This window comes from Zalophus californianus, chromosome 3 (assembly GCF_009762305.2).
Source record: "Zalophus californianus isolate mZalCal1 chromosome 3, mZalCal1.pri.v2, whole genome shotgun sequence".
NCBI classification, from domain to species: domain Eukaryota; kingdom Metazoa; phylum Chordata; class Mammalia; order Carnivora; family Otariidae; genus Zalophus; species Zalophus californianus.
The window spans coordinates 167,283,241-167,300,817 of record NC_045597.1 but is presented as its reverse complement, the minus strand read 5'-3'; the positions used below and the strand labels follow the sequence as shown (position 1 = coordinate 167,300,817).

The 17,577-nt window shown below is 43.6% G+C and overlaps 2 protein-coding genes across 2 annotated transcripts; both read left to right on the top strand.

The window, feature by feature from the left end:
• The first annotated feature begins 830 nt into the window (after nucleotides 1–830).
• On the top strand, nucleotides 831–2,580 carry LOC113919829 (gamma-crystallin D). The gene is made up of 3 exons (XM_027589607.2): nucleotides 831–843; nucleotides 935–1,177; nucleotides 2,267–2,580. Exons 1-3 carry the CDS (start codon nucleotides 835–837, stop codon nucleotides 2,537–2,539), a joined length of 525 nt encoding a protein of 174 aa, XP_027445408.2. The 5' UTR covers nucleotides 831–834; the 3' UTR covers nucleotides 2,540–2,580.
• Nucleotides 2,581–9,337: 6,757 nt separating this feature from the next.
• On the top strand, nucleotides 9,338–11,745 carry LOC113920163 (gamma-crystallin F). Its single transcript, XM_027590436.1, has 3 exons — nucleotides 9,338–9,346; nucleotides 9,438–9,680; nucleotides 11,473–11,745. The coding sequence occupies exons 1-3, from the start codon at nucleotides 9,338–9,340 to the stop codon at nucleotides 11,743–11,745; spliced, it is 525 nt and encodes a 174-aa protein (XP_027446237.1).
• Nucleotides 11,746–17,577: the final 5,832 nt, after the last annotated feature.

The window sequence follows — 17,577 nt, the reverse complement described above, 5'->3', positions numbered from 1 at the left end:
TTGAACTTTTTCTTATCTCATTCAAGTTAGAAATTTCCCTTTTAGTTCTTTCTGAGATGAAGTCTCTTAAAACTATTCTCCCTTTTGAATTACAATTAGCCAAGATGAAACCTCTAATTCTCAGTCTACTTCTAGACTGTAACAAATTCAGTCTACTTCCAGACTGTAACAAATTCAGACCAAATACTGAAGGTCTGTGCTTGCTGGGATTTTTTTGTTTTGTTTTTGTTTTTGTTCTTACCATACTGCATGTTTGAAGTTCTGTGAATTCCCTGGGTAAAACATTCCAATTTCTTACACCCTTTAATAAGAAAATTCTCTTAAAGGACTAAGTTGAAATTTTCAACATTCCATTAAGGTCATTTCCTTCCTATTAACAATTGTATTCAATATTGTGGCACACGTGTCCCTTGATAGTTCTGACAGATTAATTTTATATTTACCATGTTAAGACTCTGCTTTTTTTTGCTCCCTGACTTACATTTTTTTGTTTTTCCCCAGCCTATACAAATACAAGTGTAGACTATATATGAAATGGCTGAAGCTCTATTTCTATTATTAAATCAACAATGTTCTAAATTACTTGTTATTTTTTTTTTTCAAACCGTCTCAATAGCATCAGCCAGTGATAGCAACCCGAATACTCCAGAGAGAAAGGGACCAAAACCTACAATGAGCCCCGTGGACTATGACAGCAAAGAGAAAAAAGAGCACACGAAAATCCCCTCCTCACCCCGCGGGCCCCTTTTGTGTTGTTCCTGCCAACGCAGCAACCCTCCTGCTATATAGACGCGCGCGCCAGGGCGGCCCATCACTGACCTCCATCCACCAGCCATGGGGAAGGTGAGCCCAGCGCAGCCGCAGGCCGGGAGGGGGGCCCGCACGCCGGGGCCTGGGGCCAGGCCTCTGAGCCTTTCCCTCCCTTGCCTTGCAGATCACTTTCTACGAGGACCGCGGCTTCCAGGGCCGCTGCTACGAGTGCAGCTGTGACCACCCGAACCTGCAGCCCTACTTCAGCCGCTGCAACTCCATCCGCGTGGACAGCGGCTGCTGGATGCTGTATGAGCAGCCCAACTACACGGGCCACCAGTACTTCCTGCGGCGCGGGGACTACCCCGACTACCAGCAGTGGCTGGGCCTCAGCGACTCCATCCGCTCCTGCCGCCTCATCCCCCACGTGAGTTTGGCTCCCTGTGGGGACACAGAATGGAGAGTTTCCAGCAAAACTTAAAACATTTGGAGTAGTGATCATTCCGAATGATTGAGGGTTTGGACACGAGACAAGCTATGGTAGAGTAGCTCCATGTGGTTGGCCCCAAACAGAAGCAAAGCGTTCCCAGGTACCCATTAATCCACAAATATTTATTAAGAATGTGTTGGCTGCCACGGGCATGTACGAGCTATAGGTCCTGTTCTGGAGTAACTTACAGTGGAGTTGCAGAAAAACCACTAATATCCCATAGAAGAATAATTAAGTGAAAAAACACATGGTAGTTAACAGAGCAGATAGGGGTTGAAAAAGAAACTTTTGCCAAGGGTCCATTTTTTTAAGACCTCTCTCTCTCTTTTGCTCCCCACTTGCATATTTTGGTTTACCCCACCTATACCAATAAAAGCACTTTCTCTCAGTGGAGAGAAACACAGAGAAATTTTATGCACATACCCACATGTATTTCAAATATGTTTTAAAACGCTAAAGTTTTTTAAAAATTAGTCCTGGGCCTTAACTGATTTTTCTTTCTCATTTTTCCTCATTCTATTCCTAAATTATTAGACAAGAACCGATTATTGTCTGAAAGACTTAAGATGTTTAATTTTGCTTTCCACAGAAACAGAAATATCCGAGTCCTTGGTTATTTTTCCAAGATTTATCTTAAACCCAATGCAAGGTCATTCATTTCATAAACTGACTTTACTGTTCAAACACACATGCTTGAAAAATTAAAAATATCTCTTCAAAATGGCAAAAATAGTAATAAGCTGTTAAAAGTTTGAGCTTCTCTCTGGTATGGTGAGCATGGTTAGTATTTCATCCTGGGAAGTATTTAAATATAGGGAGTGGAACTTCCTTCTTAATGCTTTCTATCATGCTTCGTGGTCTTGAAAAAGTACTGAGTCTCTGCCTTTGAAAATGGGGACTATCTAAATATTGAAAATTAGTTAAGGCTCACCATATATCTAAAAATAGCTTGCGCCGGACTGCATGCATGGGTTGCAACCATTTCACGTCTTGCTTTCCTCCTCTTTCCATCCCTGGATGGGCCAGGCTGGCTCTCACAGGATCAAACTCTATGAGAGGGAAGATTACAGAGGCCAGATGATGGAGTTCACCGAGGACTGCCCCTCTATTCAGGACCGCTTCCACTTCAATGAGCTCCACTCCCTCCACGTGCTGGAAGGCTGCTGGGTCCTCTACGAGCTGCCCAGCTACCGGGGGCGGCAGTACCTGCTGAGACCGGGGGACTACAGGCGCTACCACGACTGGGGGGCCACGGACGCCCGAGTGGGCTCTCTGAGACGGGTCATGGATTACTATTGAAATAAGTTCCTCGTCATTTCTCAATCTGGGAACTAATAAAATATTTTCTGTGTGCTCCTGGCATTGGTTTGCTTGTGTTTTTCTTTTGCCCTCCTCTTACTACTCACACACACACATACACAAACCCACACAACGCAAGTGGAAACCGAGATGTGTGACCCAGAACAAATAAAACACGCCTCTCACAATAAAAACATGCCTTCATATTAAGGAGAACTTTACAGTTTGCGAAGCACTTTTATGATACGTTGTCTCATTGGATTCTCTGGTGTTTAAACAAGACGTTTCTTCAAACCAGATTATTAAAAATCTGTTCAGATTTCAGTTTTTCTCTGAGGAGTGAGGCCCTACAAAGGTGAGGTTCAGAGAGAGAGTGACCCAGTTATTAAAACGGGGATCCTGAAGCTGGCTTCCATGATGGGCTTCAGAAGGTTTTCGAATCCCCTAAACTGTATGTAAAAGTTGAGTTCACAGATCTCTGGTAGACTCTTTTGGTGCTGAGGCTGTCACATGACACTCCCTGGACACAGAAACCTAAGTGGAGGAATGCTGGTGGAGAAAGAGAGAAGAAATGGTTCCGGAAAAACTTCTGCCTTCCTGGTGGAGGGGAGGAGCTCCCCCTGATGCCACAATTCCCTCCTCTTTGGGCATTTTATACCCAAGAGGTGACAAGTGTGATGGAAATGCCAGAGTTTCAGAAATGCTAGCCTTGAGGTGGTCCAGCCCCTGAACCGACGTCTATCAGTCAGGGCTCTCCAGAGAACAGAACCAACAGGATACATATAGATAATATGAGGAGATTTATGAGAAGTATTACCTCAGCAATGGAGTCTGAGAAGTCCTGTGATCTATCTGCAAGCTGGAGAACCAAGAAAGCTGGTGGTGTAACTCAGTCTGAGTCCCAAGGCCTGAGAACGAGGAGCACTGGCATCTGAAGGCAAGAGAAGGTGGATGTCTCAGCTTAAGCAGAGAACGAATTTGTCCTTCCTCCACCTTTTTGTTCTAGTCAGGCTCCCAACAGATCGGATGGTGCATTCTCTACTAAGGACAATGCCAGCAATGTTTGACTTTCACAGTTTGTGTAATGGGAGTAAAATAAATCCAAATTCATTTATGCCGCTGTAATTGGTTGTTCTGTTATTTGTAGTTCAACACACATTTCTAGCTAATACAGAGTATATGTGACTTTTTCTGAGGTGATTGTTGAGTACTGTATTCAAAGAAATTCCTATTGGAAAATGCAAAAAAAAAAAAAAAGAAGAAGAAGAAGAAGAACCAGGAGAAGAAGAAAGAAAGAGAGGGAAGGAAAGAGGAAGGAAGGAAATCAGGCACTATAGAACAATGAAGTCATTTGATTTTTAACATATTTTAGACCTGGAGGTCATCTATAACTTAGATAACTCATTTTATGTAAGGTAAGCTGAAGTCCAATTCTGATGTCAAACAATTAATAATAGAAGTGGCATCAGAAGCTAGAACCACAGCTCCGAGATCACTGATTTTCCATTGTGGAATCAGAAAGATTCTTGTCAAAGTAATGACAGCACTAGCTTACGGATTCTCACCATGAGGTCATTGCATAAGACCAAGCAGGGATTGAATTAAATAAATAGGATAACCCAAAGCTTCATTCTCTCAATCTATATCTATGCACATCCCCCCCACACAGTTAAATACACTTACATAACCTTGTCCTTGTACGTATAGTATATGTGTGTGCAGGTGTGTTAGCACACTATACACATAAGGCTATAGGGGAGTAGGGCACGATATTCAATTACATTGGTTCTTCTGCTTTCTGTTCTGTCTTGTGCTCTCATTGCTAGAATTTTAGAAAGGAAGAAGGGTGTGTATGTTCAAAGACTGATCTGATCAAGTCATTTCCCTGCTTAAAAACCTTTGATATTTCTCCAGTGTCAACAAGGGAAAATTCTTCTTACAAGAACTTAGCCCCAACCCATCCACTCCCTCTCCTGTCACCTGACGCTCTGACGCACCTGAGTCCTCCCAGCACACCAAGCATTTTCATGTCTCTTTGCCTTTGCTCACATCATTTCCATGCCTTGAATTACTCTTCTCCACCTTCCCTCTGGTGAGCAGCTTGTTCTCTAAACCTTGATCAAAATTCCACCTCATCTCAGGGCGCCTGGGTGGCTCCATCAGTTAAGCGTCTGCCTTCGGCTCAGGTCATGATCCAGGGTCCTGGAATCGAGTCCTGCATCAGGCTCCCTGCTCAGTCGGGAGCCTGCTTCTCCCTCTCCCTCTGCCCCTCCCCCTGCCACTGCTCTCTCTCTCTTAAATAAATAAATAAAGTCTTAAAAAAAAAAATTCAACCTCATCTCTCAGCCAAAAATGAATCTGAATTGCTTCAGGAACATTAGACTGGAAGTAGCAGAAGCCCCATATCAAAAGGGCAAGCGATACAGAAATCTACTAGCTCATGTGACAGAAGTATTGGGATGGCACAGGATTTAGGGATGGTTGATTCAGCAGCTCAGCAATGTCATCAGGGCCCCAGGATTTGTCTGTCTCCCACCATATTTAGCATCTGCATAGTCCTGGAGCAGGTAGGTATCCCTGGTGATCATAGCATAGCTGCTAGCTGCAACTGAGGCAGCATACAAGGAAGGCTGGGTGAAGACGATCACCCAGTGATCTTTGCCCACAACACAGTTGTGCCCAGAGCACGAATTACCAGGATTAAAGAAGACCTTGAAATGTTATCAGGTTCTTGAGTGTAAGCTTTGGTGATATAAGGTAATGGAATGGAAAGAGTAAAGGGAGAAAGACGGAGAAAGCCCAAGGAGGGAAAGGAACCAATAAAAAAAATATTTAAGACATTAATTATATTTATTATTGCTTTATTTCCTATTATAAAGTAAGAGGACTACAAGTACCTTAAAATAAACTGTTGTAAATGCTGCTTAATTCCCTTCTAATCCCTAGTATTCACCCCATTTTACTGTTTTCTTACAGCCTCATTAGAATTATTGAAATCAAGAAGTTAATATTGATAAAATTAACATAGATGTATTCCTTTCTTTTTGTTCATGGAAAATGTTTTAAATTGTGGTAAAATACACATAACATAAAATTTACCATTATAACCATCTTTAAGTATTCGATTCGGTGGCATAAAGCACATTCACGTTGCCATGCGACCATCAGCAGTATTCATCTCCAGAACTTTGTCATCATCCCAAACTGAAACTCCACACTCATTCATCACTAAGTCCCCATCCCCCACCTCCCAGTACCCCTGGTAACCACCATTCCACTCTCTGTGTCCACGAATCTGACTCTTATATGTACCTCAAATAAATGGAATCATACAGCATTCATCCTGCCTGGCTCATTTCACTTAGCACGGTGCTCTCAAGACTGGTCCATGTTGTGGCATTTGTCAGAATTTCATTCCTTTTTAAGGCTGAATCATATTCCATTCTATGCATCTACCACATATTTTGCATCCATTCATCCCTCAATGCACATTTGGGTTGCTTCCATCTTTGGGCTCTTGTGAATAATGCTATGAACACTGGTGCACAAATACCTGCTTGAGTCCCTGCTTTCAATTATATTGGGAATATGCATAGAAGGGAAATTGCTGGATCATCTGGTAATTCAATGTTTCACTTTTTGAAGAACTTCCAAACAGTCTTCCACAGTGCATGCAACCTTTCACGTTCCCACCAGCAATGCACAACATTTCTAATTTTTCCACATCTTCCCTAACACTTGTTATTTTCTATTTTATTTTTGTGTTTTATAATAGCCATCCTTACAGGGATGAAGTAGTATCTCATTGTAATTTTGATTGCATTTCTCCAGTGATTAGTGATGTGAAGCATCTTTTTATATGACTATTGCCCACTTGTTTATCTTCCTTGGAAAAATGTCTATTCCTGTCCTTGTACTAAAAATTGGGTTTGTTTTTGTTTGTTCATTTGTTTGATTGGTTGGGGTTTTTTTGGGTTTTTTTGTTTGTTTGTTTGTTTGTTTGCTCTATGCTTCTTGTTGCTGGATTGTAGGAGTTCTTTAAATACTTTGGATACCAATGCCTTATCAGATATTTATGATTTGCAAATATTTTCTTACATTCCATGGCCTTTCACTCTGTTGATAGTCTCCTTTGTCGCACAGTTTTTATTTTGATGAAGTCTACCTATTGCCTATGCTTTAGTGTCATATCCAAGAAATCATTGCCAAATTTAGTGTCATGAAATTTTTCCCCTCTGTTTCCTTCTAAGAGTTTATGGTTTTAGTTCTTTAGGTCTTTAATCCATTTTGATTTAGTCTTTGTATATGGTGTAAGGTAGGAGTCTAACTTCATTCTTTTGCATGTGGATATTCATTTTTCACAGTACCATTTGTTAAAAAGACTCCTTTTCCCATTCAATGGGAACCTGCCAACCTTGTCAAAAATCAGTTAACCATATATGTGGAAGGCTTGTTTCTGGGTTTTTCTGTTCTCTTCCGTTGGTCGATATGTCTATTGTTATGCTAGTACCACACTGTTTTCATCCGTGTGGCTTTGTAGTACTTTTGAAATCAGAAAATTCAAGTTCTCCAGTTCTGTTCTTCTTTTTCAGGATTGTTTTGGGGATTTAGGGTCCCTTGAGATTCTATGTGAATTTTAGGAGGGATTTTTTTTTTATTCCTACATAAAAGTTATTAGAATTTTGATAAGGACTCCATCGAATTGTAGATCACTTTGCATAGGATTAATATCTGAACAATATTGAGTCTTCCAACCCATAAACATAAAATGTATTTCCATTTATTTATATCTTGTTTCCTTCAGCAATACTTCTCAGTGTGTAATATACTTACTTTAAAAGAAATTTAACATATGGTGAGCATTTTCCATATACTTAAATAAATTCTTTGCAAATATGATTTTTGGTAGCTGCATAATATCTCATCAAACAGATGTTCTATAAGTTACCTAATTAATGCCCTGTTTTGGACATTTCATTTGTGTCTTTTTTTATATATATTATAAACCATAGTCTGATAACATACTACCATACATAATGTTTGCATGTACCTTTAACTATTTCCTTTGGAGAAATTCTTAAAGATGAAAGTATCAAATCAAAGAAGTGAAAATTAAGAAGGGTGGGCAGATGGGCAAAGGTACCTTTTTTTTTTATCGTGGTAAAATACACATAACAGTAAATTTACCATCCTAACCATATTTAACCACATAGGACAGTAGTGTTAACTATATGGACATTGTTGTGCAATGGGTCTTTAGAACTCTTTTATCTTGCAGAACTGAAAGGAAATTTTAAAATACACATCAACAGTGCTTTTTTAATACAGGACTATGGTTTTAAGTTTTCTTCTATAGCTTCCAAATTTTCTATAAAAGTAAGAATTTTTAAAAGAAAGGATGTGAATAAGGTTTATTAAACTTGTGTGCATCAAATGAAATTTGTTCAGGGAAAACGATTTTTTAGCATTAGATTTTGGTGGCAACAATCCAAACTAAAGAATGAAATAGTGTTATCAGTTTGTTTCAAGTTGAGGAACTGCTTCTTCTGAAGCAGTGGTTCTCAACCAGTGTTGATTTTGCTCCCCCAGGGAACATTTTCAACGTCTGGAAACATTTTTGGTTGTCACCAATAGGAGACTAATGCTATTAACATCTTATGGGTTGACACCAGGGATGCTGCTAAACATCCTTAAATGCACAGGACAACCACCCACAACAGAATTTTTTGACCCCAAATGTCAAAATAGTGTGAGGCTGAGAAACTCTGCTCTAAAGAGAGCTGAGCATCAGGAGCTGCTGGGGATGGAGGTAGGGTCTTGGGGGAGGAAAGCAGACTCCAGCCCCTGGAGTCAGAGCCTTAACTACAGAGCAAGCAGGGCTTGCCCAGGGCTGGGAAAGGGAGAAAAGGCAGACGCTCTGTAAGATTGTAGGATTTTAAATTTGTTACATTTGCATGTTAACTTGTATTTATCAGCAGGTAGAACTAATCTTAGCACTTAGTTTGCAAAACTTAAATAGAAAGTTACCCTGTGAGTTGGAACCACCAGTGAGTCACCTCATGAATTTCAAAAGTGGGTCTCCACGCCTGTGCAGTGAGAGGCACCCCAGCTGAGGCCCTGGAGAGGACGCTGGTCCAGCCCAGTCTCCAGGGAGCAGAGTGGAGGCCGGTGCCTAAACCCGGCTTCCTCAAGGGCCAACGCCCCATCACCCTTCCTCAAGTGTTAGCAGTATCTCCTGTACCCACTTGTCAGCCTGTAGGGTCATGGAGAGCTTCTTCCTCTTACAGGGAAATCCCATCTTACTTTAAGCATACTATGGAGAAGGCAGGTTCTTCCCCATGCTCCAGATTCTCACACCAAGAAAATGCTCTCCAATCGAAACGTTTCATGCTGGGGTCCATTCTGACCTCAGACTCAGTCACTACCTGGCTCTGTTACTCAAAAGGAGATCGTCTTGAACTTTAAAAAGAAACTAAAATATTTCATTGCAATTATTAACTCGGTTAAGGGCTTTTGCTCAGTTCCAAATTCCTAAATAGGCTTCATTTAAAGGCCCCAGAGGCATCAAGTGACAGTTTTAACGCGGGTCATCAGTTCGAAAACACTGGAGAGTCTAAGAGAAAACATACAATAAGTCCCCCACCCCACCCCCGCCGTAATTATATAGAAAAAGAGAGAGAGAAAATCCCCTCCTCACCCTGCGGGCCCCTTTTGTGTTGTTCCTGCCAACGCAGCAACCCTCCTGCTATATAGACGCGCGCGCCAGGGCGGCCCATCACTGACCTCCATCCACCAGCCATGGGGAAGGTGAGCCCAGCGCAGCCGCAGGCCGGGAGGGGGGCCCGCACGCCGGGGCTGGGGGCCAGGCCTCTGAGCCTTTCCCTCCCTTGCCTTGCAGATCACCTTCTACGAGGACCGCGGCTTCCAGGGCCGCTGCTACGAGTGCAGCAGTGACCACCCGAACCTGCAGCCCTACTTCAGCCGCTGCAACTCCATCCGCGTGGACAGCGGCTGCTGGATGCTGTATGAGCAGCCCAACTACACGGGCCACCAGTACTTCCTGCGGCGCGGGGACTACCCCGACTACCAGCAGTGGCTGGGCCTCAGCGACTCCATCCGCTCCTGCCGCCTCATCCCCCACGTGAGTCTGGCTCCCCGGCTCCTGCTGGGCCCTCCCGCCACCCCGGAGCTCTAGATGTGGCATTCAGACTACGGGGTGGCCACCCTCTGTTGCTGGCTCTATGTTCTCCTTTCCTTTGTGAATATCTCTAGGGTTTTCTAACACTGAAAATGTTGTGCAATGCTTTTAATTTAAAAGTTTATTTTGCCTTGCTAAAATTCAACTCACCTCTACTGGGGAAAAGAAATGCAGGAATTCCCAGGGTCCGTGGCACAGGTGAGGAATAAGCAACATGTTGATTCAGGCTCATCAGGTGGCCTGGGGCTAGTTCCTTGGACTATTTCTCTCTCTCTTCATCTGTAAAATGGGGCCAATAAAAGCAGCTAATTCATAGGGTTGGAATAAGGATGAAAGGAGGGTAGCTAGCACATGGAGAGCTACCGCTTCCCCTGAATATTAACTATTATGATGATGAACATCAAGTTCCGGTTTTTGTTCACTCAGAACAAGTAACCAACAAGGTGATTCTGGCAGCTTCTGCAGAACCCACTGTTCCCCAAATCAACCCCAGCAGCCTGAAATCCCACAGTTGGGGATTCTCTAATCTATGACACAGTCCCCTGGAAAATGTACCACTTCTGCGAAGTGTGAAACCCCCTCAGGGGGTGTAATGCCTTGATGGACCCAGATGAGCACGAGGAGCCTGAGAATCCGGGCTTCTCCTTCCCCGTCCGGACTTTTCTAATTACAGACTTAAAGCTCCAGTCATTAGCTTCTCGTAAAAGAAGAAAAGGCTAGAATGGTTGCTCCATGTGCGCCGGGCTGCTGTGAAGACCAAATTAAATGATGTACGTGTGGGTCCTTTCCCAACCGTGGGGGATAGCTTATTAGCAGTCATTCATACTGCAGGACGATGCTTGTGAGAACTTCTAAAGAGCGTTCCGTGGTGGGAGCAGGAAGACAGTGAGACAATCGGCACCCTCTGGGAAGGCAGATAAAAGAAGAGCAAGCGCTCAAGGAAAGACAGACAGGATTTGCTCAGGACAAACAGCTTAACTTTCCATTTTTCTAAAGGTTGGATACTCCCTTGGTCCTGTGCAGGCCTCCTTCATGATCTTGAGCTTCCCTTTTTATTAATGACCTAAAACTATTTTGCGCATACGTTAGAGCTGAGAACTGAGATCTCATCTTTGTGATGGCTCTTGCTTCCCAGGATGTTAGAGTAGCAGGGCTTAAGGCAGAAGAGACTAAGGAACGGCCTGCGCTGAAATGCCACAGCGCACCTGTGCGTCGCTTTCCAGAAAGCAATTTGACTTCCTTTCTCCCTCGCCTCTTCTAATGCTATCGTGATTCAAAATAATGCCTCTTGCTAGGGATATGTTTGTCTTTTTGTTTTAATATCTAATTATTTTTATATCATCCAAGGAGAACTCCAGACCACCAAAAGTCTATGAAGGATAGAGCAAAACAATTATATGCTAATTGTTACTTAAGAATGGTAGTAAATGGATCCAGTGTGTATGCTTCATAAAGGTTGTGCCCCCCCAAAAAACCCTAGGGAGCACCACTCACATATTCATCCATATCATGGTCTATGTGAATGGTGTGGGGTTTTTTTTTTTTTTTGAGTTTTGCAGTATACAACCTACCCAACTGTACACAGCAGCCCTGGTATTGGTAGTCTCCTTTAATTTGGTCACCTTTGATATAGAAAAGATAAAGAGATGCCCATTCCCCCTGGTGGGGTGTGTGGCTGGTTGTGAAGGGCTAGGTTTTCTGACTTTTCCTCATCTGCTGATTGCTGAACCCACAGACCAGTTCGCACAGGATCAGGATCTACGAGCGAGAGGACTACAGAGGCCAGATGGTAGAGATGATGGAGGACTGCTCCTCGCTTCATGACCGCTTCCACTTCAGTGAGATCCACTCCCTCCACGTGCTGGAGGGCTGCTGGATCCTCTACGAGCTGCCCAGCTACCGGGGGCGGCAGTACCTGCTGAGACCGGGGGACTACAGGAGCTACCGCGACTGGGGGGCCACGAGTGCCCGAGTGGGCTCATTGAGAAGAGCCATGGATTTCTACTGAAATATTTTTACTCTACCCTATTCTCCATCTGGGAGCTAATAAAGTATTTCCTGTGTGTTTCATGCAGACACGTGGTCCTGTTTTCCTTTCAGCCTCCTTGGAAGGGCTCAGCAGAAAGCAAGCTGGGAATAATGTGGATTTGCTTACACATATCGGTGGCACGGGTGGTATGGGGTAGCAGTTAAGAGCACAGCCTCTGGAGCCCAAATGCCTGGTCCAAACCCTTACCAGCTGTAGGTGATGGGGCAAGTTCCTTAGCGTTTCTGTGCCTCAGTTTCCCAACTTGTAAAACTTGGGGTAATAATATGCCCTTCATCTCGTAAGGTTGTGATGTGGATTACATAAGTTTTTATTTTTAAATTTTTAATTTTCTTACAATGGTGCCAGGCACGAAGTAGATGCTATATAATAAGTATTTATAAGACAAATGTTCCTTGGTTATTATGAAGTATTTGGACCTTATAAACTAGTGCTTTTCAAACTGTTAATGATGGATCAAGAATCACCTGCATCAGAATCACTCGGGACACTTGTTAAAATACACCCCCAGCAGCTTCTTATGCAAATGGCATTTGAGAACCATGGTTCTAAATCTAGTTTTTTGTACTACAGAATTAGATCCCAAAAGATTGAGCACCTTTTAGACACTGTGCCCATTACTGGGAAATAAGAATGAGTAGAGCAGGGGCGCCTGGGTGGCTCAGTCGTTAAGCGTCTGCCTCTGGCTCAGGTCATGGTCCCAGGGTCCTGGGATCGAGGCCCGCATCGGGCTCCCTGCTCGCAAGGAAGCCTGCTTCTCCCTCTGCCTCTGTCCCTCCCTCTGCTTGTGCTCTCTCTCTCTCTCTCTCTCTCTCTCTCTCTCAGTTAAATAAATAAAATCATAAATAAATAAAATCATAAATAAAAAAAAGATACTGCTCCAACATCTTCTGGTAACTTTTCAGCAGAATGCTAGGAACGGGACACGGAACAGAATCATCACACCCACATGACACAGAGAGTAATGGGGGGGTTAGGAGTCTCAAGTCTGCCTGGAGTTAGATCTGACTGCTTGGGTTTGAATGGGAACTGATCTTGTGTTAGCCAGGCTAGAGTCTTAGGTCAAGTTCCCCCACACCCAGATCATGAACCAAAGATTCAGGAGGAGGTGATTTATCAGAGAAGCGCTTCCAGGAGGAAAGGTGAGGGAGTAGAGAAGCAAGATAGAGAAGGGCAGGAAACCACCTCAGCCTGATTCTGTGGAGAGCCCTTGAGCCGGGATCACCCTTTCTAGTGAATCCTGCCTGGAGGCAAAGGAATTGTGGGGGGAGGGCGGGGAGGCTGGTATTCCCACACCAGTGCCTCTGTCATTAGTCACTGGGGGAAGGAGGACACCCCATGCTCCCAGACCCTTTGGACTCCCTTCACCTGCCGGCAAGAGGCAGTCTTCAGAAAGTTGCTCCGTGAGCTGTATCAGACAAGTCTGCAGATGCTGGGCGGGAGGGCAAGCACGCAGAGCTGGAAAAGGATCTGAGGGGGTCCGGGCAGAGCACACCTCCTCAGGGTGATAGGGCTAATATAATAACAGTGTGTCCCTTACACAGTGTGAGATTCAATGGTGTAATGCCTGTACATACTCAGCGCAGTGCCTGGCACATAGCGAGTGCTCAGCAAGTGTCTACAATGATGATTGTTATTAGGTTCTGTGGAGTTGGAAGAAATGGGAATAAAGGTGGTGAAAATGTTGTGGATAGATCTTGTCCCATAGGGAAGAAAACATGGCACATACGAGGGGAACAAGGAGTGATTCAAGTTGGCTGAAGTGTTAGAGACCCAGAGGGGAGAAGTGAGAGAGAAGGTAGTCAGATGGTTAAGGCCAGAGCTGGGAGGGAGGTGACATTAGTGAGTTTGTTTTTTTTTTTAAGATTTATTTACTTGGGAGAGAGAGAGAGTGCTGGGGGGGGTGTGGGGGCAGAGGGAGAGAGAGAGGGAAAGAAGCAGACTCCCCACAGAGCACAGAGCCTAACAACGAGGGGCTTGATCCCACGACCCTGAGCTCATGACCTGAGCTGAAATCAAGAGTCGGGCGCTTAACTGACTGAGCCACCCAGGTGCCCCAGGAGGTGGCATTATTGATGAGACCTCAGCTGAGACAGAAATGATGTCACAAGGCTCCCAACCAGCATCTAGGACCTGAGCTGCAAAACAAAAAAGAATTTTTTAAAAAAGGGAGAGAGAGAACAACGGAGCAAGCAAAACCATTTGAAATGCACAAAATCAAAAACCAATAAAGGAGAAGTGTTTGTGCAAACATGAATGCTGCTTTCTCCACAAGCACTGTGACCCCCTTCTCTTCCAAGAGGCAGCAGCTAGTCTGACACACACACTCATAACCTCGTAGTAACTTTGCCGAAACACTTCTTTCTTTAAAAAAAAACTATTTTTTCTCTAAAACCAAAAGTGGAATATAAAATATTTTGTGATATGGTTGTTTCTGTTACTACTAACTGCTAAAGTTGTTTAAAGTAACTTTAAAATAAAAAGAGGAAGAGGTGAAGCAGGAAACAGAGACCAGCTAGCTAGCAGGCTATTGCAGCCTTCAGAAAAAAGAGGTCACTGGCTTAAGGCAGGTGGCATTTACAGAGGTGGGAGGTGGCCGCATTTTGAAGACATTGTGAACACAGAAACTCCTATTGGATTCAACATGGGTGTGACAGAGAGGGTTGGTCTGCACCACTAGAAAGATGGAGTTGTCTTCAACCCAAACAGGGAGAACTGCAGGGGGAGCACGTTTGGGGAGGAAAACCAGGTGTCCCATTTTGGACAAGAGGAGTTTGAGATGTCTAGGAACATCCAGGTGGAATTGTTAACCACACAACTGGTTAACAGTTAACCAGGCAACCAACCTGGGGTTCAGGAGAGAGGCATGGGCTGGAGATCAATGTTTGCAAGTCATCGGAGGTAGATGGTATTGAAAGTCATAAACTGGGATAGGATCCTTAGGGAGTGTTTGTCGATGAAGCCTTGGGCACCTCAGCTTTAAAATGAATGTATGAGGGGCACCTGGGTGGCGCAATCGGTTAAGTGACTAACTCTTGGTTTCAGGTCAGGTCGTGATCTTAGGGTTATTAGATCGAGCCCTGCGTCAGGCTCTGTGCTCTGTGTGACATTTGCTTGAGACTCTCTCTCGCTTTCCCTCTGCCCCTCCCATCTGCACACACGCGCTCTCTCTCTCTATAATAATCTTTTAAAAAATAAAATAAAATAAATGTATGGGAGGGAGGGCTAATAAATAACGCTAAAGTTTGGTGACTTACACAATAAAAGTTTTCTCTTTCATTTAAAACAATTTAATTTAATTTTAAAAAAATAAAAAAGGGGTTTTTTTGTTTTTTGTTTTTTTATGAGGTGCCAGGGTGGCTCAGTCAGTTAAGTGTCCCTCTCTGGATCTCAGCTCAGGTCTTGATCTCAGGGTCGTGAGTTCAAGCCCTATGTTGGGCTTCACACTGGGCGTGGAGCCTACTTAAAATACAAAAATAATAATAATAAATATTTTAAAAATGTTTAAAGGTTTTTTTAAATAAATGGTAATGACTTTTTAGCTAATTTTTAAAAGCAGATAAATCTGGAAACATGAAAGTCAGCAGGAACAATGCCAAGGTAATTAGAAAAGTGGAATCTAATTGCTGTTTCATATCACTTTTGATTTTCTGACCATTACACTAGAGAGCACTGTCTACCAGTTCATCAAGAAAATTTTGGGGGTTCCTAGCGACTCAGTCAGAAGAGCATGCGATTCTTGAGCTCAAGGATGTGAGTTTGAGCCCGTTGGGTGTAGAGATTACTAAAAAAAAAAAAAAGGCTGAAAGAAAAAAGAAAATTTGGGGGGGACCTGGGTGGCTCAGTCATTAAGCATCTGCCTTCCACTCAGGTCATGATCCTGGGGTCCTGGGGTCCAGCCCCGCATAGGGCTCCCTGCTGAGGGAGGAGTCTGGTTCTGCCTCTGTCCCTCCCCCTGTTCATGCGCGAGGACTCTCTCTCTTTCTCTCAAATAAATAAATAAAATCTTTTTTTTAATTTTTTATTTATTTATTTGACAGAGAGAGACACAGCGAGAGCAGGAACACAAGAGCAGGAGAGGAAGAAGCAGGCTTCCCCCTGAGCAGGGAGCCCGATGCGGGGCTCGATCCCACAACCCCTGGACCATGACCTGAGCTGAAGGCAGACGCTTAACGACTGAGCCACCCAGGCGCCCCCAAATAAAAAAATCTTTAAAAAAGAGAAAGAAGTCTTTTGCGCCACAGAGAGTAATAACTAAAAATTCCAAACAAAAAAAAGTAGCTTCCTTCACTTTTGCTTAGACAATGCTTTTACTTAATTTAGATGAGAGCTCCACCTAGTGCTCAGCAGAAAAAAGACAAGTATGGTCTAAAAGCTTTTTTCAAAATCACATATACTAAGAGCTTATTCTGTACCTTTTAAATATACTCTGCTAGACAGTATATGCAGGGCAAATTTATTATTAGCCAAAATTCTTATTAAGCCAATGTAACTCTTATTTGTTTGAGAGCTTTGTGACACATTGTAAGCATTTCATAAGAGCAGCCGAAGAAAGGTAGGACAATGGATCTGTGTTCACAGGAGCAGATGTGGCCCTTTCGGGTTAGAGAATCCAGCATTTGCACTGTGACTTTTAACAGATCCCCTCTCTTCCTCCATCTTGCAACATGCGACAGATCCAATTTATAAAACTTCAGGTCCATGGGTAAGATACATTCCGAATCCTGCTTCAAACATTTCCTTCATTTCACCCTCAGACTCAACCCCTATTTACTTGTGAGTTTTCAACCAACTCTTTTTTGTATCCTTTGCATTTTTTTCTTACCATTGTATATGACTCATTGTTTACAGAAGTCTGATTCATCTCGTTTGGGGGAAAAAATAAACAGGAGAGCTATTTCAAATCTTGTTGGCTGACTTCCTGTGTTCCTCTGTCCCTCTCTCAGTGTCTACAGACATACAAGGATAGCCTCGTCCCATAGGTCTTAAAACCTCTCAGATCAACCTAGGAGTATGCAAAGATAGCGAACAGTGCGCAACGTGGGTCCTCAATTGCCCAACCTTGCATTTGGAAGTCCCAACCTTGGCTCCTTCCAGTAACACCTAAGCTGTGTGTCTTGAGGCTGCTTTGAGCAGTATCCTCCAAGAGATGTTTGTCTTTCTGCCTGAGCCCTCCTACTCCCAGTTTATGTTGGTTTCAAAGGTAGGAGTTGGGAACTGCTGATAGAGCTCACAAATATAGTTCACCTTCTCTTATCCTTCGGGCTCTGTGAAGCATTCTAGAAAACCTTCGTTCTATGTCCCACATGGCTGGGGAATGCTGGAAACCAGCCCAGATCCCAGATCCCTTTGAGGATCTACCGGACTCCAGCTTTGAAACTGACCTTCTCCCTGACTTTGTGGCCACCTGCCTCACTGTCGCAGGGTCCTGGCCTGGAAAATAAGATAAACCCTGTCTTACCGCAACCATCTTTTCTTTCCAGGAAATCAAATGGGTCCGTTCTAAGCCAAGTCTTACCATCGGACTCTCCGGGACCACCACACCGCTGCCCATGTTTCAGATTCTTCCCTGTGGTTTCCATGCCCCACAGCTCACTCTTTCCACTGACTTTGTAATTTTGTTCTTCATACATTTTCAAATTTTGTCCCACCAACTTGAATTTTGTTCTTCACAACTCTTTGTCTTTACTATGTATTTAATCTTAAAGGCTTTTTTCAGAATTGTTCTACCTCCCCGCCCCCTGCCCTCCATTATAAATCCATATTCAAGGATTCACAGAACACAATTTTGCA

Excerpts from the sequence above, each read along its gene's own strand:
- LOC113919829 (XM_027589607.2), top strand. Across the intron at positions 1,178-2,266 it reads CCTGCCGCCTCATCCCCCAC|GCTGGCTCTCACAGGATCAA; the intron begins GTGAGTTTGGCT and ends TGGATGGGCCAG.
- LOC113920163 (XM_027590436.1), top strand. Across the intron at positions 9,681-11,472 it reads CCTGCCGCCTCATCCCCCAC|ACCAGTTCGCACAGGATCAG; the intron begins GTGAGTCTGGCT and ends CTGAACCCACAG.